General features: G+C 45.5%; 2 protein-coding genes across 3 annotated transcripts in view; one reads left to right on the top strand and one right to left on the bottom strand.

Moving 5' to 3' along the window:
• Nucleotides 1-15232, top strand: part of l(2)dtl (WD40 domain-containing protein denticleless) — a 42918-nt gene extending 27686 nt beyond the window's left edge. The window contains exons 14-16 of one of the 2 annotated variants that reach the window (XM_065428981.1): nucleotides 6385-6560; nucleotides 8329-8697; nucleotides 13757-15232. In XM_065428981.1, coding sequence (XP_065285053.1) covers nucleotides 6385-6560; nucleotides 8329-8697; nucleotides 13757-13825 — 614 coding nt within the window. In that variant the 3' untranslated portion in view covers nucleotides 13826-15232. Of the gene's footprint in view, nucleotides 1-6384; nucleotides 6561-8328; nucleotides 8698-13756 lie in introns of those variants that run through there. The other variant, XR_010563682.2, reaches the window with a different exon arrangement.
• A 4965-nt stretch (nucleotides 15233-20197) lies between these two features.
• The window catches only part of LOC135899667 (malate dehydrogenase, cytoplasmic-like), a 32329-nt gene continuing 28216 nt past the window's right edge, over nucleotides 20198-24310 (bottom strand). The window contains exon 8 of the mRNA XM_065428984.1: nucleotides 20198-21488. Coding sequence (XP_065285056.1) covers nucleotides 21273-21488 — 216 coding nt within the window. The 3' untranslated portion in view covers nucleotides 20198-21272. The remainder of the gene's footprint in view (nucleotides 21489-24310) is intronic.

The following is a 24310-nucleotide window of genomic DNA, read 5'->3' on the forward strand; positions in this document are numbered from 1 at the left end:
GAAAAGGCACGCAGATTGTAGCGCACACATGGGTTCAGCGTTCACGTGCACAGATTTGAGCATTTTGGAGCTTCCTGCCAGCACGTGGGCTTAAGCACACAGACATGAGCTTAAGGGGGGACACGGGTCTTTGGCACTGAAAAATCGCGAAAAAATCGAATTTTGGAAAATGCTATATTTGGAATCTACGTTCATTATTCTACTAATCTGCAAAGTTTCATATCTGCAACATATCTATTTCAACGGCAATATCATTTTTTTGCATTAAAGGTAGCTTAATTTGAGTAGATGTAGAACCGAAAACGGTGCAATTTCAACGATGCGCAGCTTCCGCGCCATCGCTCCGCTCGCGGCCATGTTAGTATCATTTGAAAGAGCAGTTTTTCGTCTTCAATTTTCGCGCGCTAGCGCTTCTCTCCAGTCACCGGTAACAGTAGAGAAACGCCGCGAAAAAATGATGAAATACCAGTCGCTATTGGCTGCTCAGGGCACGTGATGAAAAGCGGCTACGCGATTGGCTGAGAGCATCGTCTGCAGCTCGTCTCGATCGCTTACACGGACGCCATTTTGTCCTGCTGTCGGACGCGAAAATTACCGCGATGTCAACGAGAAAGTTTGTGTGCCGACATAAGTACGGCAAGAAAAGAAGGTCGTCACTGATTCAGAACATCAGAAGGGTGGCTGAAAGATCGAGAGGCACCGAGGGCGAACTGCAAATCGAAGATGAGCGACTGCAGGCATCGAGCGACGGAGCCGCCGAGCTGCGTACACCAGGATTAGGCTTAGCGGTCCCGTCAACGAGTGACCCTGACGTCGGCCGCGTTCGTCGCGATACAGTGCTCCGGACGCCTTCAGATATTGATGAAGGTAAAAAAAGAGCAGATGCCAAAGTTCGAGAGCTTGCATCGACTGCAGCAACGCAAAGAAAATCGGACTTGTTGGCCGCGAGCGATTCCGGTGGCTGCCCGGCTGACGAGACCAGTTTCACCGTGGTGTGTTTAGAATTGGTGAACACGCTTCTTGAACACCTACAGTGCAAGATATGTAGCGGAAACGCGAAAATATGCCAAGAGGAGCGAGAATACGGCCTTGCCGTGAAACTGTCACTTGTTTGCCCCAACTGCGGTGATAAAGCTACGGTTTGGAGCTCGCCGCGCGTGAACGGTGATAAAAAAGTGAATCCGTTTACAATAAACATTCTGGCTGCGCGTGCCATGCAAGCTACTGGCAACAGACAAACGGCCCTCAACGATATTTTCGCCATCATGAACATTTCTCACCGCGGACTGCACACGAAAACGTGGCAAGCCTACCAAAAGACAAAGTTGACGCCCGCCGCGGCTCGTGCAGCCGAGCGACAAGAAAAGGAGAGCGCAGAAGCCGTACGGAAATTGTACAGCGAGCTTAGGCTGGACAATCCCGGTAACATCGCCGTGTCCTACGACGGGTCTTGGATGACCCGCGGGCATTCGTCCCACATCGGAGTCGGCGCGGTTATTGAACTTTTTTCGGGGCTCGTCTTGGACCACGTCGTACTAAGCAACTTTTGTGCTGGTTGCGAACGCGGACCACAAGCTCATGACCCTCTCTATGAAGAATGGAAGGCCACTCACGTATGCCAAAAAAATACGGACAAGAAATCTGGCGAAATGGAGGTTGAGGCTGGCCTTATTCTATTCAAGAGGTCTTGGGAGAAGCACCAGCTCAGATATACTACTGTTTTGTCAGATGGGGACAGCAGGACGTTCCTTGCCCTAAAGGAGGCTGAAGTGTATGGGTATATAGATATCCAAAAAGAGGAATGTGTCAACCATGTACAGAAGCGCATGGGGACAGCCCTCCGCAATCTGCTGGCAAAACACAAGGGCTCGAAACCACTAGGTGGAAAAGGGAGGTTGACTGGTGACCTTGTGAACAAACTCAGCTCGTACTATGGCTGGGCAATCAAGTCGCACAGTGATGACATTGAGGCTATGCAAAAGGCTGTGATGGCGACATATCACCACGTAACATCAAATGATAGTCTCGCCAATCACAGCCTTTGTCCCACTGGTCCCAATTCGTGGTGCCGGCAAAATGCTGCAAAAGCTAAAGAAGAGCCAGCACCAAAACATCGTTATAGCCTTCCTGATCATGTGGCCAAAGCTCTACTGCCTATCTACGAGCGGCTGTCTGATAAGAAGCTTCTTGAGCGGTGTGTGCGTGGCAAAACTCAGAATAGTAATGAGAGCCTGCACTCACTAATATGGGCACTCGCCCCAAAAGGGAAGCATGCATCTTTATTCGCCATTGAAGCAGCTGTGGCGGAAGCTGTAATGAACTTTAATGCAGGCCGTGAAAGAACCTCAGCTGGAATTTTGCATGAGCTTAGCATGAATCCTGGCCAGCGAAGCACTAAACGCATGAAAGAAAAGGATCGGCAGCGATCAGTCTCATCCGCACACAAACGTGCATCTGCAGACACTGTGCAACAAACACTAAAGAAGCGCCATAAAGGTGGCAGTGATCAAAGTGATTATGCCCCGGGAGCATATTAGTGCTTTAAGAGTGCAAATGTGTTTACATTTCTCCATTTTTTCTAAATAAAGCTTTCTTGTTTGTTTTTTTCACTTTACTCAAAATGCAAATTTTGGCCTCTCAGTGCATCCGTAAATGCGGTATCTCAGCTGCAATTGCAGATATCGTAATAATTCTTTTTGAAGTGCATAGCTGAATGAATGGAGCACACATTGATGCAAACCATTTTTAAGATTTCCTTTTGAAAAATATATTATATGGTGCATTTTCTCAGTGGGTAATTATCTGTTATGAGACACTCGTATTCAATGGGCTTTAAATATGGGACATAAATTCACAAACTAAAATCTGCTTGCATTATTGTGTCCCTTATGGTTTACTGAGTCCACAGACACGTATATAGAAAATTTTTAACGAGTGATTATTTTTTAATTACTTTCACGCATAATGCCAAATGATTTTTAATTATCTGACGAACTAAGCAAGCTAGAAGGAATGTAATTGCATTTTTGGAATCTGCAAAAGAAACTGAACAAGTTTGCCAAGTTTCACCAAGTTTCATAAAGAAATAAGCGAGTTGTATTTTGATGCAGCATCCCCCCTTAAGCACATGGCCGAATTGACACACGTATGCATAGTAGTTGCCAACTGGTCGCGTGCAGACCCAAACGTCACTTCAACAGCCATCAGTGCAGCCCCGTAGGTGTGGTCTTTCAACGGGTCACTAATGAGCCACACCCAAGGAACTTGTTGGTGACAAGCTTTCCACATTGGCCGAATATTGCATTGGCCTGCGGCGAATTTTCATCACGACCACCCTGTCCAGTCTGTTTGGCTTCAACGCAAATCTATACCGGTCACACAACACCCAGAAAGTTGACAAAGCAATGAAAATGAGTGTATAGGATGATTGTTCATAGCCACCATCTTTGCTAAGCAGCGCATGGTGGCCCCTCGTCTCAACACCATTCGTAAGCACTCACATCTGTTCTCGTTGCGTCATTCAAAACGGCACAACACTAGCTTTGCATTTACACAGCGAGCTCGAAAATGTTGTGTTACTAGTGTGCTGACCACCCAACTGCAGATGCCATTTACATGGACGGCAGATGTACCTAGATGGAGGGAAGAGGGAGGGCATCGTGCAATCGCTCTTGCCGTGGGCCTCTTGGTATGAGAACCTACAACAGGCAGCAAATGATGCCAAACTCAACAGTGAAAAGGCGCTTTACTGTCTGTGCCGGTCTTGGTCAACAAGTGCTACGCCAATGGCCGTGTGGAGCGGTGTAGTCACCCGATGCGCGGTCTGCGCTTTCATTTGTCTCACCGATTGGCCTCTAGGAACTCGCGATAACCCACAGAAACTACCTGCTGTAAAGATGGAAAACCCTTCTGTATTCTGGAAGAAAAGTGGAAAGCAACACTTGCTAAGCACTACAAGATTGGCATTAAGAAAATTGCATTGGAGAATGGCCGCCACAGTAGCATAATTGGTAAAAGCATCACGTGCGTGATCTGGATTCGGTTCTTACCGGCAGCAGGTTACCCTTTTTGTCCACTTTTATTGCACTCAAATCCCACAGGATGATCAGCACTTTGGGGCAGCAGGCGCTGCATTTCAGTGAAGCAGTGCCATTTTATATTCGGTAGGGAAAGCGGGACGAGTTGTTTGCTCTGCCCCTGTGTTCCCTACGAAAGTTTTGAAATGCTGCTAGGTATCGCCAGGGTCCTTGAATGCTTTTCGTCTGGCCGCGAAACTTCCTGTGCATCGCTAGGGAAGAGCTTCATGTAGCGTCTGCATTGGACACACCGCAGCGCTGGCACAAGCAGAAGGCAAACTGGAGCAGATGACGAACAGGTGCCACAGGCGTTCTGTGGTATGCCTGCTATTGCGCAAGGGTCGGTGGCCTGTATCTGCGTGAATGAATGAATGAATGAATGAATGAATGAATGAATGAGTGTGAATACTGTCGACACAATGGGCACATCACTGCCCTGTTTCTGTACAGTGTTCAGAAACTTAAACGCAAACAGTTTCAAAGCAACTACAGTGCCTCGTTCCGTTTCCAACTGCGTTTGCAACAGCGACTTTATTCACAATTCAAATTGTACGGTTTGACTACTCTATCGTTAGGAACCGACTACAGAGCAAGTTCACGTTGTGCTTTTATGTAATTGCGTGTAAAAAATCTTCCATTTCAGACTAGCAAAGCTAACAAACGGATTAACTAACTGAACAAACAGGTACTAATTACTAAACTAATTATCAAACCAATAGCTAACTAACCTAACTTACTAATCTGCATTAACTAGCAAAACTAAATAACAAGTAACGTAAGAAACTACAATAACAAAGCTAACTAAATAAATAAACTAACAAATCTAATTGACTAATCGACCAAACCTAACCCACTGATTAACTAAGGTATCTAACTGAAATAGAATAACCTAGCTAACTATAATAACTAAGCAAATATAGTTAATGTATTAAGTAATCAACTAATAAGTAACACTGAACTAGCTGACCAAATATAACTGACTTATCTATATAACTAGACAAAGTGCAAATAAGAACAGCCAAACGAAACAGTTTGTGCAAGGAAGGCTACTACTAGGCGGGAGCAGGGTGACGTCAATCATGAGATGGCGCTGTGTATAATTTAAGCACAAACATCGCACATAAAATTATTTTGCCAAAAGTTCCTGTCGCATGTTCACTCTACAAGCATGCTGAAATAAATGTGGGAGAGGTGCCTTCCCTCATGAAAGATTTGCAGGACTGCACAGCCCAGCCATCTGGCGTGGCAGATTGTTTACTTTCTATTAATGCCAGCGCCTCTGGGGCCACCTTCTGTCCCTGCATGAAATTTTCGGGGAAGTTTCATGCCCACATGAAATGTATCGAACGACCCTGGTATCGCCCTTGCTTACTGCCATGTGAGAGTTGGAATTTTTTTCGCCGCTTACGAAACAACAGAGAACCTTGTAGTGCATATTTTAGGTAACATTTGCTGCGTCGTCACGTTTTCAACAGCAGTGCTCGTCAAGAGATGCAAATTTGCAATTGGCGGTTAGTGCATACTATTACTGTTCAGCTCATTGTTAAAGTGCATTGCTACAAGCTACCAACAAACAGCTGATACATTGTGAGTCACACGTTTAATTTCAGCAGCCTCTTGTGATTTTGTATGTGCACTGTTAGCAATTATTTCCAATCAACTTGCAATCTTTGAATCATGGCATACATTCACATTGCTTACTATGCAAGGCAAAAACAATACCTCTGCATCCCCCCCCCCCCCCCAAATCGCTTCTCTTCTGTGCTCGCTTCAAACTCATTCACAATCCGGAAGGTCGTGCGAACAAGTTGGTTCCGAATGGTTGCTGTTGTTGAAAAGAGGCTGTTTTGTGTCAGTCGCTCGCTTCTCAATGGTCAAGTCGTGCAATTCAAACGGCTAAGCTGCTGTACCAATCAGTGGCGCAGCAGCAGGATGTCTGTGTGCCCTGACACTTGCTTTACGTCGCAGCGGCGGTTCGAGCAGACGTGAACGGCGCCATTTACGGGATATCTTGGTGCGACGATAGCCAAGTCACGTTAGATAATGTGAACATCTGGCTCTATGAGTGGCACTTTGCTTGCCAGCTGCAGTTCGCTGCGCAACCTTTGTCATTCGCCGGTCAGAATGCACCTTTGGTTTTCAATTCAGGCTCGGCATTCGGCTCTGTTGTCCTGTCTACTTCTGTTCTTCCTGTCTTAGGGCAATTTACCATTCCATTTGAGCTTGATAATTTTTTTTAGGAAGTAACTGTTTGCGCACTCCTAGATTAATACAGCTTGAAGCTCTACGAGCCAAACCTGTCTTGCAGAGAGCGCAGAGCCACCGGTCATCGCATCACCCAGTTCGTCCCGGCTTGTACCTCCACACCCTTCCACGTGCAGTCTTCGGACACCGACAAGGAGGAAGGCGTCGATGGCTGACTGGCTCACACCGCCCACCAAGCGCAGGCTAACTGGTGCTGCCAGCATGACACCGGGAGCTTGGGTAAGTACTGTTCAAGAAAGTTCAGTGGCCGTTGGCTCAAAACATTTTATTTGGGTGTAAACTTACTGGCCATCTGCAGAGGTGAAAGCAACAGGTGTGCATATACTGAAATATAGTTGAATAGTGAATTTCTGAATAATTTGGTTGCGAATCAGTGATCTACTATTTGGTTTTTCAAGTACAGTAGACTTCTGTTAATTGGATTTTACGGTTTATACGATCCCGACTGAAGGTCCCGGCCAGCACCTGTACATCTCTATTGGCCTAAACTCGTTGTTTCAACCTTAAAATTTACCTTTGCGAAGTGATTCAAACTTAACTGGTCAACACACATGCACCTGATCCCTATGGTAACCCCTTTAGCGACGTCTGTCTTGTCATAGCTCGGGGCACAGAGAACATGTCTAACACACGCCATCAGCTGCCCGAAAACATTGCATGTTCGGCCTGCCAGGGGCAGATTTTCAAGCAACAATAGTAGCTCGCGATGAAATACAGTGGACTTCCGTTAATTCGACCCTGAGAAGACCGATGAAATTGATTCAGTTATTCGGCTGGTCGAATTAAACAAGTTAATCATTTTCAGCGCAAAGAAATGCACAACACGAAAGAAGGCACGCAGGATACAGCCTTCTTTCATATTGTGCGTTTCTTTGCGCTGAAAACTAATAATATGCAATACCAACTAGCCCACCAGTCTGTTTTGTTGAATTAAACACAATGGAAAAAAAAATGCCGAGACACACCGCTAATTCATTTGGCTGTATTTGCCCAAGTCTAACAATGCCCCCGAATCAAGCGCACACCCACTTTCAATATATCCAAAGCAGAAAACTATATTACTGTTGAATCTTCAAACAAAGAAGTCTAACATGCTACCGATATTTTAGAATGGCACCCAGATTCCTAAAGTCAGCTTTGCCGCACTTTTCTGTACATCAGCTACGCTGCAATACAGCCGTGTTGTGTGGTAAAGCGTGTGGACGCCGCGAGGGTGGTTTTGGTTTCGTATACGATTGCACCGCGCGGGCAATCTTTGATCAAATTTTTTTTTTATAAAATGAAAGGGTGACGTTAGAATCTGGTAAATACCACAGCCTGACATTGTGAGGTACCGCTATTGCTTGAAAATCTTTCTGGGTGGGCCGAAAATATGCATTTCCGACTGGAGATGACGTCTGTTCAAAGCGTTCACTCTCCCCTCAGCTCTAGTAAAGAGGCTGTTATTGCTGTCACAATAGGGGTCAGGTGCGGGATTGCTGAATGGTCAAGCTTAAATTATCTGGTGAATGCCAATCTTAGGATGGAAGTAACAAATGTTTAGGCCCATAGAAATGTGTGGGTGCCAGCCGAAACCTTCGGTCAAGATCGAAATAATTGAAAAATCTAATTAACGAAAGTCTCCTGTATCACAGCATTTGCTCAATTCTAACATGTCCTTTTTTTTTTTTTCGGTGCATGGTCTCTGTCAGCACAAAATTCATCGATCCAGGTCAACAGAACCATCGAACCATGACTTTAATAAGTCTTCAGTTGAAGGCTGCGCTTGCGTTTTCCCTACCTTTTCTTGTTTCCCTCTTTTCGTGCTGTGAGCTACGTGTTATTCCCATGTTGGTGCCGTCATTGCACCTGATACATCTTGACAAACCATACCATGTTATTAGAGCAAATGATACACACTTAATCTGTCTTGCAGGGTTCTTTTTAATTTCTGCTCTGCAAATAGATAACCGTGATCACCAACTCTTACGCACATAATTTTTTACAGGGGCAAGGTCCACGCGTGGAGTGCGATGCAGTGTCGTCGGATGTTGACTCGCTGCCACGCCAGTCTCCTCCTTCCGCCGATGCCGTGCTCTCCCCAAGAAAGAAGGTCGACAACACCTTTAACCTACCTCAGCGGCGCTTGCTTCCCCACCTCAACGCCCTCGAAAATGGCACAGAGAAAGAAGCCAGCGTGCCAGACTCGACAGCGTGCGACCTGGAAAACTGGCCACTGCAGGCGCTAGAAACGCCGCCACGGCCCGCAGCGCCCTCTGAGACGAAGTTGTCCGCCCCGAGTGCGTCGCGCAGCCGCAAGCAGCACAAGGTCATGACGAGGCTCTTCAAGAGACAGACGCTCTCCGCTGTTCACAAGGTATGTGTTGAGATAGTGGTACAGGAAGGTTAAACTGCGGTCAAATATTCAGTGTTTTTTTATTATTTTTTTTTCTGATGAGTTATCTGTTGCTGACTAAGCGCACCACTATTTGGCCTTGTCTCCCTTACAGCAGAAATGTTGTTGTGGGTAGTTCGTCCTTGGAAAGTCATACTTGCACAGGTACGGTCAGCTCGGGATAATGCAAGCTTGCCTACTCATTTGAAATTCCAGTTAACTCACGCAAACCCCAAAGTTCTTGACGGTGCATTACATTTCATGTAGATTTTTAAATGGTTCATGTTCTACAAGATCTTTGGTTATTTCAAACTTTTTTGCACCCTGTTCAGGTGCTACATCGCTGATTGAGGCAAGCATAAGGTTTGTATAGTTAGAGCTCATGTGTGTTTTATATTTACACTGTTGTGTGCGTATGCATCAGTGGGCTCCAGTACAAGCAGGTGTCGGCAAACCAAACAGGCTATGCATTTGTAGCTATGATATCTAACAGGTGTGAGCACGTAAACCCTGGCAGTATTCATTCAGCTACCTGCGTAAATTGTTTTCCGCCTAATACCTTCGTTGTATTTGATAGTATTCATTATAAGCATATGCGTTGAGAAAAGGATGAAAGGTGGTTCGGCCTCTAGTTGATGTTTATCAAAGACAATGTCTTCCTGAGAATAGGATGGAGTATCGCACCCCCCCCCCCCCTCCTTGTGTGAGGGAAGTTGGAGGAGCATCAGACTGCTTAAATTGTCTTGTACTGCACTGCTTTCATGATCGACCCACATTTTTGACAGCACCTTCTTCAGGATTGCCCATGATAAAAGCTACAAACCCACATTCCTGATGTGAAAAAGTGGAGGTAATTTGTTTGGGAAGACATTGTCTTAAAAAGAAATGCCATTGGGTGTATGCAAAAGAAACACTATAGTTTGGTGCCTTCAATGGTCCAGCAAAAGCCTTCCTGTCAATCTTCATTTGGCAGTCGGTGGCATGCCATGCTGATACGCAACTGTTCGGTCTGTATTATCGCATCTAACATATGCTTGCAACCTTTGGGACTCATATTCACACAAACTCACACAAACCCCAAAGTTCTTGACGGTGCATTACATTTCATGTACAATTTTTAAATGGTTCATGTTCTACGAGATCTTTGGTTATTTGAAACGTTTTTGCACCCTGTTCAGGTGCTACATCGCTGATTGAGGCAAGCATAAGGTTTGTATAGTTAGAGCTCATGTGTGTTTTATATTTACGCTGTTGTGTGCGTATGCATCAGTGGGCTCCAGTACAAGCAGGTGTCGGCAAATCAAACAGGCTATGCATTTGTAGCTATGATATCTAACAGGTGTGAGCACGTAAACCCTGGCAGTATTCATTCAGCTACCTGCGTAAATTGTTTTCCGCCTAATACGTTCGTTGTATTTGATAGTATTCATTATAAGCATATGCGTTGAGAAAAGGTTGAAAGGTGGTTCGGCCTCCAGTTGATGTTTATCAAAGACAATGTCTTCCTGAGAATAGGATGGAGTATCGCACCCCCCCCCCCCTCCTTGTGTGAGGGAAGTTGGAGGAGCATCAGACTGCTTAAATTGTCTTGTACTGCACTGCTTTCATGATCGACCCACATTTTTGACAGCACCGTCTTCAGGATTGCCCATGATAAAAGCTACAAACCCACATTCCTGATGTGAAAAAGTGGAGGTAATTTGTTTGGGAAGACATTGTCTTAAAAAGAAATGCCATTGGGTGTATGCAAAAGAAACACTATAGTTTGGTGCCTTCAATGGTCCAGCAAAAGCCTTCCTGTCAATCTTCATTTGGCAGTCGGTGGCATGCCATGCTGATACGCAACTGTTCGGTCTGTATTATCGCATCTAACATATGCTTGCAACCTTTGGGACTCATATTCTCCCTAAAAGACAGTCATCCATCTTTTTGTACCTTTCAATTTTTTTTCTAACGCTGCGTGCCCAGTATTTCCAGGTCATGAGCAGCATACGCATCTAGGAAAGAAGCGAGTGCAGAGTTTTCAAGAAAGGAAACGCAAGCAAGACACTGACAATGATCGTTTGGGAACAAGATACATCCCAAAGGGTGTAAAATTTTTTCAAGCGTGAATGCAACATTGGTGCGCTGGCTTGCCAGTAATAGGCTAATTAAGCGAAATCATTGGCCAAGACGTGCAAATGTTCAGAATGTGCTGTTTCAAGTTGATTGTAGCGATTCTGATAAAGCTGCAAAAGAAGAGGGAGAGAATCCAAGTCCGAGGAAGGAGCAGCAGGCGACAGAATGGCGACTAATTGAGATTAAGCTTGTGTTTGGTACTTTATATTGATCTTGCTTAGTATTTGATATTTTTGCTTCCATAATGCATGCTTTAAACTGTGATTGTTGAAAATATCATGTGCAAGTCAATCGTGCAAACTTTTATGCATGACTCGTTGAAGCTTCCAGCATAATCACTAGTGCCCATGTGCTTTCCAGAACACAATTCGCATTGTGCATACAATCGGATTACACTAGGTACCGTGACAACAGACAACAGGTAGACCCATCGATAACATTCGACTAAGTTCTGATACATGCAGGCGCACCCTGCGCTAAGTGATCACGTTTAACATCTGTTAGCCAGTGAAAACCGGTCATTGGAGAAAGACAAGTACACGTGTCATTGCCCCACTCTTAAAATGCGTCATCCCGATGCTGCACACACAAAAGCAAAAGCAGTAAAGCACCTGTAGTAACTAAAAGAAACAACAGTCACAAAGTCTGTTGGCGGGAGTAAAAGGTTCAAGGTGCACCACATGGACGACTTCAGGTAATGCGCGGTGCCACTATCGCACTGTAATGCTGTTTGGCACATCTGCATAGTCCAGTGCGCAGATATGTTGGAGGATCTTGTAGCGTCCGAAATAGTGTCGCAAAATTTTCTCACTGTGTCCTCACCAGGTATCGGGGTCCAAACCCAAACACAGTTGCAGGGATAGTATTCCACGTAGCGTCGCTGAAGATTATGGTGTCAGCTGTCCGTCCTTTGCTAGCTCATGATGCGCAGGTGAGCAAGTTGTCATGCTTCCTCGACGCTCTGTAGATTGGAGGTGACGTCAAGATTCTCTTCATTGATGACGTGTGGCAGCATGGCGTCAAGAGCTGTTGTCGGGTTCCTACCATAAGCCAGCTTAAACGTCGTGGTCTGCGTTGTTTCTTGCACCACCATGTTGTAAGCAAAGGTTACGAATGGCAGGATGGCATTCCACATATTGTGCTTGACGTCGACGTACATTGCAAGCATGTCGGCAAGGGTATTGTTCAACTGCTACCGTTTGTCTGCAGATGGTAGGCACTTGTCCTCCTGTGGCTTGTCTGGCTGTATTGCAGAATGGTTTGGGTGATCTCTGCTGTAAAGGCCGTTCCCCTGTCGGTGATGAGGACTGCTGGGGCACCATGTCGTAATAGGATGTTCCCAACAAAGAATTTCGCCACTTCGGCCGCACTACCTTTAGGCAGAGCTTTCGTTTTGGTGTAGTGGGTAAGGTAGCGGGTTAGGTAGTTGATAGACAAGACACTCCACTTAGTCCCGGATGTTGATGTCAGAAATGGCCCCAATGAGTCCATCCCGATCTGTTGTAATGGTCCTCAAGGAAGCTTAATTGGTTGTAGCAGTCCCGCTGGCCTTATTGCTGGTGTCTTGCATCATTGACAGTCCCGGCATGTCTTGACATAATGGGCGACATCGGCACTCAGGCGCAGCCAATAGTACTTCTCTTGTATTCTTGCGAGCGTACGGGAAAATCCTGAGGTGCCCGGCTGTCTGATCGTCATGCAGGGTGTGCAGGACTTCTGGCCAGAGTGCTGTGGGCACAAAGAGAAGGTTGTCTGCAGAGAAGAGTTGTTCTTTATGGGGACGTGGTTCTGTAGTGAAAGTGAAGACAAACCACGCTTAAGTACCTTCGGGACAAAGTTGTTCTTACTTTCGAAGTACTCAGCAAGGCTTCATAGCTCCGGGTCTGCTCACTGCTGCTCGCCAAAGTTGTCGGCGCTTATTGTCCCCAGGAAGGTGTCCTCGTCTTAGTCGTCTTGTGGTAGCGGGTCGATGGGGACGCAAGACAGGCAGCGGGCATCAGGGTCTTTCTGTCTGGACTTGTAGACCATGGTGACATCAAATTCTTGCAATCTAAGGTTCCACTGTGTTATGTGCCCTGAAGGGTCCTTTAAATTTGCCAGCCAACACAATGTGCGATGGCCGCTGACGATTTTGAAGGGCTTACTATATGGGTAAGGTGAAAACAGTGCGGTGGCTGAAATGATGGCATGTCATTCTTTTTCCGTCATAGCATAATTGGCTTCCACTATCAATAGCGAGCTGCTAGCGTAAGCTGTGACCCTTTCAAGCCTGTCTTTCCTTTGGACTAGCACGGCACAAAGGCCAACACTGCTTGTGTCGGTACGGATTTCTGTGTCAGCATTTTTGTCGAAGTGGGCAAGTACTGGTGGTGACTGCAAGCGTCATTTAAGCTCTTGGAGTGCTCTGGCTTGCGGCGTTTGCCACTTGAATTTGATGGTTGATTTTGTGAGATGGGCCAATGCCTCGCCGATGCGAGAAAAGTCCTTAGCAAAGGACCTATATTAGGCATAGAAGCCAAGGAATCTGCTTTCTTGTGGACGGACTGCAGAAATTTCGCTATCACAGCTGTTTTCTGTGGGTCAGAACAAACTCCGAACTTGTTGGTGATGTGGCCCAGGAACATGAGCTCTTCGTATGCGAAGTTTTCTACTTCAGGGTGAGCCCATACAACGAGGTTCTACTGTACACTGCAACCAATATTGCCTCAGATCTAGCATCTTCAGTTTCATTATGGCAGTAGAATATCTACAGAAATAAAATGTGGCCATCTATAGTTTATATTTATGTATGTCATTGTGTACAATGATTTGTTATATTCATGTTGCTGTATCAATTGTTAAACAGTACAAAAGTGTGTGTATGTTTCCAGATGTGAAAACAAGTATTAAGCTTGTGCAATCTTCCGTTCTTGTTAATGTGCAGGGAAAGAGTAAGGCAAAAAGGGTGCTGCTGAACACACAACAGCAAATAACATCTTTCTTCAAGCGTTGACGACGGAGCTACGTCTTGCTCACATCATCGCTGCTCATGCCGGTTTTCCCTGCTGGCTAGCCACTCACTGCCGGTGTTGCAGACAGGTCAACAGAAGAAGCAACCTCCTCACTACTGGAGTGGACTGACGAGTGTATGCTCGACAAGCCTCCCTGAAATTTTAATGTCGGGCCAAACAGAGTGCCAACTTTACCTAGTGAACAAAATGAGAAGTGTAGTACTTTGTTGCATTGTTTTTACCCCTTGTGTTTTTATGACGAACTTTTATGTGACATGTATATGGCAGCACCAGCCAACGACAACAAATTCTTTGAGCTAAAGACTTTGTTTTTGACGATATGAAAAAGAAAAGCAAAGAGGCTTCGTGTCTTAGTGTTTTTATTGTGGTTTTAAGATTTTATGGCGCGGTATATAACGTGGGTGCTCTAGTATGGCATTTAAAATATTGTTTTCTTGACCTTCCTTTTCTAATAGTGCTATAGGTACAGTCACTGTGTATTCTTGTATAAGGGTCGCTTTTCTTTTTTTTTTTTAATATGCTGGCTCGGATGTGCCACATATATGGTTGCACGATGAAAAATCTGCTGAGCTTTTCACACATGTGAACAGTGTGTTTGAGTTGATAGCACCTGCGTACCTATTGGGTGGCATCGATGTTTAGGGGCGTCGCCCTTGCACATGGGTACGTAGACTCTGGCATTAGGTGTTCATTGCGTAATGTTCGTAACTGTATTATGTTGGACTGGATCGAAGAGCTCGTTCACAGGGTCATGACACGTGTTTTGACATATCAAGGTTTGTCTTAAAATGCTTAAAAGTTCTAAAATGGATGCCACTGTATTTTTTTGCCTTAAACTTTGTTAAAACCACAGCAAGTTACAGCAAGTGACTTTATAATGTACTAACTGCCTAAGTACTGGTAATTTGTAGTTTTTCAGCAATAGTTCTCACATCTCCCATTTATTTCCACGGCACCTGCGTTATGTGGAGTTCGATTTATCAGTTATGGATGTAACCTTTGTCCTATGTAAACAAATATTTTGCCATCTTGCAGCTTCAGTGTTCTGAAATTCATTATAATCAAATCTGACTGTATGTGTATGTTTGCTGGCGTTGGATGGCAAAGTGGACTGATAAGATTTCCCTCGTTTGGGAGGGTTTGACTGATGGTCTTTCACCTTATTGGTCTGCACTACTGTAAAAGAAATGTCATACAAGTGAAGTTGTGTCAACACTGTCCTACAAAATAGTGTCTTATTCACCTATCAGTTTTAAACATTGCATTCTTTTCTGTGCTCATGTCATTCATTTTGTGGCTGCACTAGTAAACAAGTTTTGCTCGTGCAATAACATTTGTTCCACTGATGTTTTCATTACTGCATGTGACAATAAACATAAAGAATCTGCTTTTGTCTGCATCCATGTCTGTGCCAGAAAATGGGCCCTGTGAACTTCCATGCCATTGGAAACATGTCTTGCTTTGTGTTCATTTGTGTTCACTGCTCATTGCAAAATTTGTCACCTACTGTAGCCCACATCTGTTGCCCCTGCATCATCTGGTTCACATGCTTTCGAGAAGCCCTTCCCCCAGAGTGAAACACCCGCAAAACCAGATAAAGTGCTGTATATCTCCCACTTTCATACCTATTCGGTGCAACATAGAGGAGCAGCACAGCCTATCTTAAACGCCATGCTATAATGTAAGGATGCAGCGATGGCGTAAAGGAAGAGCATCCGCCTTGCATGCAAGAGGACAGTTGTTCAAATCCCGGTGCCGCGCAATTTTCCACTGGGCTAAAAAAATTAAATCCGCGTGTTGCTAAAACTGCATTAACAGGCCTAGAGTGCGGCCTGATCACGGTGACCAGAACTGGTAAAGTACTCCCTCACCAGAGCAGGATTGGCCACCCTGGTGCCGTACTTGGCCACAACCTCCTATACGAACACAACCATGAAACCCCGACCCTCAGTCCCCAGCAGCTGCGAAGGAACTGACCACGGCAGCGATCAGACATGTGACGCAGCAGAGGGTGCTAAGAATCTCTGGATCCGGACAGGCCGCCATTCGAATCTGACCCTGGCAACGTTATAACGCTAGAATGTTATCTAGAGATCCGAGTCTGGCAGTGCTATTAGAGAAATTCGCAGGCATTAAATGGGATATAATAGGGCTCGGTGAGGTTAGGATAAATGAAGCTTATACAGTGCTAAAAAGGGGGCACGTCCTGTGCTACCGGGGCTTAGCGGAGAGATCAGAACTACGAGTCAGATTCCTGCTTAATAAGGATATAGCTGCTAACAGGAATTATATAGCACTAACGAGAGGGTGGCAGGTCTTCTGAAACTCAACAAGAGGTACAAATTGAGGGTCGTACTATACGCCTCCATCCAGTCAATAAGACCAGCTAGTCGAAAGCTTCTGTGAAGACGTGGAATCGGAAATGGGTGAAGTCAAAACAAAATGCACTATACTGATGGGCGACTTCCATGCTAGGGTAGGCAAGAAGCAGGCTGGAGACGAGTCAGTGGGGGAATATGGCATAGGTTATGGCATAGAAAAACTGGCCACCCTGTATACGCAATGCCTCGTGACCTCGAGCGTACTGGAATCTTGGAACAACGCCAACGTAATCTTAATCCATAAGAAAGGGGACGCTAAAGACTTCAAAAATTATAAACCAATCAGATTACTGTCCCTTGCCTACAAAGTATTTACTAAGCTAATCGCAAATAGAATCAGGAACGCCTTAGACTTCTGTCAACCAAAGGACGAGGCAGGATTTCGTAAAGGCTACTCAGCAATAGACCATATGAACACTATCAATCAGGTGATAGAGAAATGTGCAGAATATAACCAACCCTTGTATATTGCTTTCATTGATTACGAGAAGGCGTTTGATTCAGTCGAAGCCTCGGCAGTCAAGCAGGCATTACAGAATCGGGGTGTAGACGAGCCATATGTAAAAATGCTGAAAGGTATCTATAGTGGCTCCACAGCCACCGTAGTCCTCCACAAAGAAAGCAAAAAAATCCCAATAAAGAAAGGCGTCAGACAGGGAGATACGATCTCTCCAATGCTATTCACAGCATGTTTACAGGAGGTATTCAGAGACCTGGAGTGGGAAGAATGGGGGATAAAAGTTTATGGAGAATACCTTAGCAACCTGCGATTCGCTGATGATATTGCCTTGCTTAGTAACTCAGGGGACCAATTGCAATGCATGCTCACTGATTTGAACAGGCAAAGCAGAAAGGTGGGTCTAAAAATTAACCTGGAGAAAACTAAAGTAATGTTTAACAGTCTCGGAAGGGAACAGTAGTATACAACATATGTAGCGAGGCACTGGAAGTGGAAAGGGAATACATCTACTTAGGGCAGGTAGTGACTGCGTATTACGACCATGAGACTGAAATAATCAGAACAAAAATGGGCTGGAGTGCATTTGGCGGGCATCCTCAGTTCATGAACAGCAGGTTGCATTATTCCTCTAGAGAAAAATGTATAACAGCTGTGTCTTACCAGTAGTCACCTACGGGGCAGAAACCTGGAGGCTTACAAAAAGGGTTCTACTTATATTGAGGACGACGCAACGAGCTATGGAAAGAAGAATGATGGGTGTAACGTTAAGGGATAAGAAGAGAGCAGACTGGGTGAGGGAAAAAACGCGAGTTAATGACATCTTAGTTGAAATCAAGAAAAAGAAATGGCCAAGGCATGTAACGAGGAGGGAAGATAACCGATGATCATTAAGGGTTATGGACTGGATTCCAAGAGAAGGGAAGCGTAGCAGGGGGCGGGAGAAAGTTAGGTGGGTGGATGAGATAAAGAAGTTTGCAGGGACAACTTGGCCACAATTATCACATGGCCGGGAGAGACGTTTGCCCTGCAATGGGCGTAGCCAGGCTGATGATGATGATGATGCTCAAGCACAAGACTATAAACGGCGATTTTGTGTAGCTGTTGAGGGGGGCGGAGGGGGTGATATATAGAGACAACTGAGTACAAATCGTATGGGAAGGTCGGAAATGCAATGAAGTTGTACACGTTGACTGAGGACTGAAGCAATAGTGTCCTCTGCCTCCATTGTTGTTGGCACTCACGGAGGAAGGAAACTCAGGAGAGGCCCTGACGTCACTCTTTGTGAAGCGAAAGTGAAGCCGGAAGTTGGCGTTGCTCATGGCGTTGCTCCGCCTATCAGGCCAGCTCTACTCTCTTGTTTACAATTCTCGCGAAACCACGCCGCGCTGCGCGCAACCGTGCTGCTCGGACCCGCGCGCTCCGCAGCAATACTAAACAATCGTTAGCACGTTAGCATGATTCCGCCAAAGAGGGCAAAATTTCCCGCGGATATTCCTTCGTCCGTTGCCATTGCCGTGGCGCGGTACAATTGCGTACAGCGTTGCATGAGCGTTCATTTCACAAACTTTAGTTCCCCCTGTCCCACCTGGCCACAGCAACATCCGGTAGAGCACGGTCCAGATAACGCAGCGCAACAAAACACGGAGACCAACGCAAACCTGCCCGCACGGCGCTTTTGCCACAGTACGAAACCTACGGAGCAACAGGTGTGAGCGCACAGAACCAAAACAAAGACGCCATTGTGGCCCGAAAGACGTGGCTGCTACGGCAAAAAAATAAAAAAATCGACAAAAAAGAGGAGAATTTACTACGTCCTTTTCTTCACACTTTTCTCCTAGTACGTGGCGGGGTAGGGCCTCTCCTCAGTTTCCTTCCTCTATGTTGGCACTCTATCTTCTGTCGGCGCATGGATCGATGGATGGATGTTATGAGCGTCCCCTTTGGAACGGGGCGTTGGGTTGCGGCACCAAGCCCTTGCTATGATACTGCTTAATGTCCTACCTAGGTTAACCAATAAAAAATAGAAAAAAACGCTATGAACTCCCAAAACCAAATTTTCTGATCCCCTATTGCGAACTGTGCTTTTGTACGTCTCCGTTTTTTGTGGTTTCCCTATTTTTCTTCCTCCAATCGCCTCTTACTAATCCCTATTGGGGACATGTTTACTTTTCCACTGCTCGCTGAGCCCAAGGGCTTCAAGGAGGCCAGTGGTGCCTAAATCGACCGCTGGGTAGACGTCTTCGCCTTCTAATAAAACATGCTCCATAGTTTTCCTAGCTTTACCGCAGAAAGCATATTTCGCTTTATAGGTGCGTGTTCTAAGGCATCCCGATCTCGCTTCGAAAAGTAATGAGCTTCCCTTTGAGTTATCATAAATGGTTTCTTTCCTGATTTCGTTTTTTCCTCTTAAGTAGTTGCTTATGGCAGGTTTCTTTTCCATTGCCGCCACCCATAAGAATATTTCAGCCTCTCTGACTTTCCGCTTGACGTTCTTTGTTGCTGCGTTGCTCACCCTACAGGCCGCGTACTTGCTGGTAAGCTTCCTAGTTCTTTTCCTCCACTGTGAATCAATGTTTTCCTGTACAGATACCTCAGCACTCTCCCAACCCATTTACTTTCTTCCATATTCCTCAGTAGTTCTTCATACTCACTTTTACTGCGAGCTTCCCTCCCTTCAAAACTAGTCGAGCCCATATCACCCTGCACAGCTTCACTTGCAGTCTTCATTTGTAGCCAGCGCGCAGGGAAAGCGCGCTGGCTGCCCCCTGCTGGGTGACGCAGCAAAACGTCACCTCGAGAGGCGCAGCTTTGCGCTCGCTGCAGCCTCCCAGTTTCGGTTTCGCGCGCTCTGATAGCCGAAATTCGCCGTGCCACAATTCCGAGAGTAATGGCCTTTCTCCAGATCCAGAAGTCGATATGGCTTGTACGGAGAGCTCGCTTCAATTTCCCAATTATGATTATCCCACTGAAACGAAATGGTCAAAAGTTAATTAATGGATGTTTGTTAATTATTGACTGATTACCGCGCTTCACCAGTCACCCTGTGGTCGCCTCCACTGATGACATATGACTCCGAAAGAACCGTCCTTTCATTTCAAAACGGCTATTTTATACTTAAAGTCGAACGTTGCAGAAACATTTTGAATAATACTTGGCAGCTGCAGCTCATTGCAGAGTACTAAGGATGGAAACGTTTTGCCTCTAAATGCATGCTGTACACCTATATACGTAATCATTTTCTTCTTATCCGAACTTGAAAGTACAATTAAACTACTTCCGTTACTTGGGGCTTTAAGGATGTGGGAATTGATCGAAATATATGCCAAGTGGAACTAGTAGAAGTATACAAAATGTCCAAACGCGTACACCATCGCTTAATTGGCACACTTGCACCCAGTTTATACGCGTTCGAAGTGGAAAACAATGTGAGCACAAATCAAGCGCATGCTTGATTTTAAAAACAAATTAATGTGTAGCTTAAGGCTCTGATTCTGTAAAAAAATGAAACTTGCTTGAGTTTCCATTCAGGGAATGGCAATTTATTTACACCTAATTTACATCGCCGCCATCCTCAAAGAACATATTACTGCTATGCATCACAACCGTGTCGTTCTCCGTGCGTTGCACTGCATTTCACATTCCGCGTGACACCGCTCGGCACACATCGTTAATACAATGGTGACCCATGCCTAGAATAACCACTCCACCAGTTCGTCCTGCGACATGCCCAAAAAGCCAGCACATGCAGAACACGCGACGAGGTAAATTCTTCTGAATGAGCTTTCGTAACGAAAGTGGCGCGTCGCCGTCGCCAACTAGAGTTTGTCGCCACCTTTGAGAAAAATTGTCCGGTGATGACAACGACGCTGACACTATAACCAACGCCGCGAAAGTGGTTCCGGTTTCGTATCCGTTTGCAACTCCGAGGCAATTTTCATAACTCTGTTTATTTTTAATTAAGTGCTCTTTGAATTGCGTAAATACGGTAATCATTCACTGTGGAGTGTCGTTCTCGCTTGATACTCTGCCAAGAACAGGCCGAAAATTGGAGCTTTGGTCGGGAGATAACGTGTCTTCGACGCATTCAGTGTTGCCCCAATTGCGCTGCCAAGACCAGTCACCTGCGTACAGTGTACTAGAATACTTTTAGTCCACTGTAACCTGCGTGTGTGCTGACCAATTGTGTACGAATAAGCCAATTTCTAGTTCTGGCCCACGAAAATGGCCAGGTGCCAGTCGGGACCTTCAGTTGGTATCTATAATTGATGGAAAAATAGAATTAAAGAAAGTTGAATTGACGGGACTCTAGTTTAGTTATATTGAATCATATAACTACGTTCGAATTCTTAGTCCATTTAAATTTTATTTGATCGAACCTTAACGAGTCGCCACACCACAGCGGATGTATCTTGTTTTATTTTTTTGCATACCACACATAGCCGAGTAGATTAGTCTCAAAGACACCATTCTCAAATCTAGAAAGCATAAGGTGACTGTATTCGAGAATGGGTAAATCGGTCACTGTCGAAATTGGAGCAGGCAGGAGGACGAGGCGGAGAGGTCGACCTTCAGAGTTCGACCGCATCGTCAGTCAAGCTTGCAGACGGCCAGCGCCTCGCTGCGCTCGTCAACGAGGTCCCTGCCAGAGACGGCGAGCTTCTCCCGGGCAAAGTCCGACATGGACAGTCCGTCCACGATGCGCCAGCGCCGCTGGGCATCGATCTGCACCGGGTAGCTGAACACCACGTCCGCCGGCGACCCGTACGAACCGTCGCTCATCACCGCCATGGACACCCACTCGCCCTGCGAAAGCGTGCGCGTCAGACTACGCGAATATCCCTCGCGGATGCAATTATCTGTACATAGTGCTCACGAAATTTTACGAGCCTTGTTTCCTCCTTTCATGTTGCCGCGTCCCCGACGGTGTCGCAACATTTGTTTGGTACTACCGCCTTGGTGTTATGCGATGTATCAGCATTAATCACCATGTCACCATGTGCTAAAAAAATTATGGGGTTTTACGTGCCAAAACCACTTTCTGATTATGAGGCACGCCGTAGTGGAGGACTCCGGAAATTTCGACCACCTGGGGTTCTTTAACGTGCACCTTGATTTAAGTACACGAGTGTTTTCGCATCTCGCCGCCATCGAAATGCAGCCGCCGAGGCCGGGATTCGATCCCGCGAACACGTGCTCAGCAGCCCAACACCATAGCCACTGAGCAACCACGGCGGGTAACTATGTGTTGTCATCACCATATGTCAATTTGTTGAAATATGTTTTCTCATAGTAGTAATGAATACCATGTTCTGCAGTAGCTCATAGTTTTTGTATGCGTTATTATTTGTAGTTTGTCACGATGACTTTACTTCGCACTTTATGATTTGTTGGAGCTGATAGTGACGCCTACGTTTGCACATTTACTCAACCAATGCAAACATGGCACGATGTCCCCATGACAGTTTTTAAACTCTGGGGCCTCCTCCTGTAGAGAGGAATTGTACACCGCTTTTATTATGAAATAGACTAACCGTTCCCCTTCAAAACTGCAGGAAAATTTCATAATGAAATTTAACCCTTTGTGGGACACTGGGGCAGATGCGTCGCCGTTTGTGATGTACGTGAAAATGATTTTCAGCGCCAAAAGGGCACTCAAGATAATTTGTTTGGTGCCTTTTATATACAGACTTCAATACTTAATGCGAGAATAGTTTCGGGAGTGTACAAACGCCCGTGTACTGTAACCACAGGTGGTCAAAATTAATCTGGAGTGCCTCTCTCCAGCGTGTCTCATAATCAAAGAGTGGTTTTAGTACACAAAACCCCAGAATTTAATTTAGTTTTATTTTTGTGAGTGAGTATACTAAGTGGTGACAAGTGTGCCAGAGCTACAAAAATTGTTTTTACAGTTTGCCACATTTGTTCTCGAGAAGATGGTTGTCGAGATGTACGATACTTTATTCCCCTTTCCTGCACTTAGATGTGCACTGTCGATCCGTAAGAAGTGCACATATTTTGCATCTTGAGGCGATAGATAGTGCGCAAAGCTCTCCCCTGGTGAATGCACGTGCAAAAAGACGCTGATGCCGTTGGTGTTCGGCGCATGTGCAAGAAATGCTCACAAACTTTGTGTATGGCCTCCGCTGTGCCAATTAGTTTTTCGTGCTTTGGTGCGTTTTACGAGGGAAGTTGTTAGACATAATTTTTCGTTGCAAGCCTCGAAGCTCAGTGGAACAAATGAGTCCCACATTTCGAAACAGCCGTGTAGTGTCAGTGGGACATGCACGCTGCATATTTTACAAATAAACGGCTTATCGTATAGAAGGGAAATTAGTTGCAAACTAGTTGTAAGCCCTTCATTTCCTCATACCACACAAAAAGATTCAGAAGTTTAGTCTCACCAAGTAGTCAAAAATAATTTTGCATTGAAGCGTTAGATGGCCAGTGGGCCTCATACTTCCCACTCTTTTAAACGATAGTTTAGTGTCAGTGGGGCAAATACATCCCACTTTTTTTTTTTTATAAACGGCTTGGTGCAGAGAAGTAAAATTGGTTGTAAACTGTTTCTAAGCAACTCGTTTACTCATACCACGCATAACATTTCAAGAATATTGAGAAAAATAGATGCCGTTCTACGAACGGTTAAGTGCCGTGGCACCATGGTCTTTTACTTATTTATTTGGCGAGTTTTACTTTAATGTGAAAAAAAAATTTGTCCGTGGCACATCCAGATCATATCGCAATATCTGTGAACCGCTTAGGAGAAAAATAGGAAAGCCGCTGGACATCCAACTTAGGATATACTACCGTAGACGTCAGAAATTTCGATATTGTATCTGTACATTTCTCGGCCCACACGTGAATAGTAGTCCTCCGAAAGTGTTGTTATTTCAGTTTTAATAATGTCATTGAATTACGCCTTCTCATATGGCAAAACCACAAGCAAATGCTATCTATCTGCAGCTCATGTTTACATTTTACTTCGCATATTTTCCGGCACATTTTACTCTGGAAACAGCAATTACTTCAATACGCAAACGGCGCCTGTTGGAAGTCCTCGATGAATGTGATGCTTACGCAGGACCTTCAGTACGCGCGTGCATGCATATGCACATGTGTGCACGCGATGTATCTGATCTCGCTGTGTGGGCATTCTGCCCACTGCATCTGTCACGCAGCGGGTGCTGCGAACGAAATACTCATTATAGCAAACGTCGCATCAAAGGTCCTGACACGTACAATGTATGCAGCATGTCTCCATGGTGTTCCTTGCGCACATGCAATGAGTGTCCGCAAGGCAAGGAAAATGCGGCCAAACCATCACGTCCGCAGGATGATTACAACACATCGCTGTGATATCCATGCACGTCCTGGCAGTGAATGTCCATAGGATATCCACTGGACGCGATTGAAGTCATTGGGTTGCAAGTCCTCGTGGCAGCGCGATGTCAATGTCACCACACCACTGTGAGATTATGGCACAAAGAACTGTGAAACTAGCGCACTTGCATGGGTTTGCATTATATCTAGGTAACACCCAAAGGCTATGCTAGCTGAGACAAGCGAGCACGTGTACGAATAAGAACACCTGTCAAGGCTGCTAAGCAGTTGGAACGTACACCCGT

This window comes from Dermacentor albipictus, chromosome 7 (assembly GCF_038994185.2).
Source record: "Dermacentor albipictus isolate Rhodes 1998 colony chromosome 7, USDA_Dalb.pri_finalv2, whole genome shotgun sequence".
NCBI classification, from domain to species: domain Eukaryota; kingdom Metazoa; phylum Arthropoda; class Arachnida; order Ixodida; family Ixodidae; genus Dermacentor; species Dermacentor albipictus.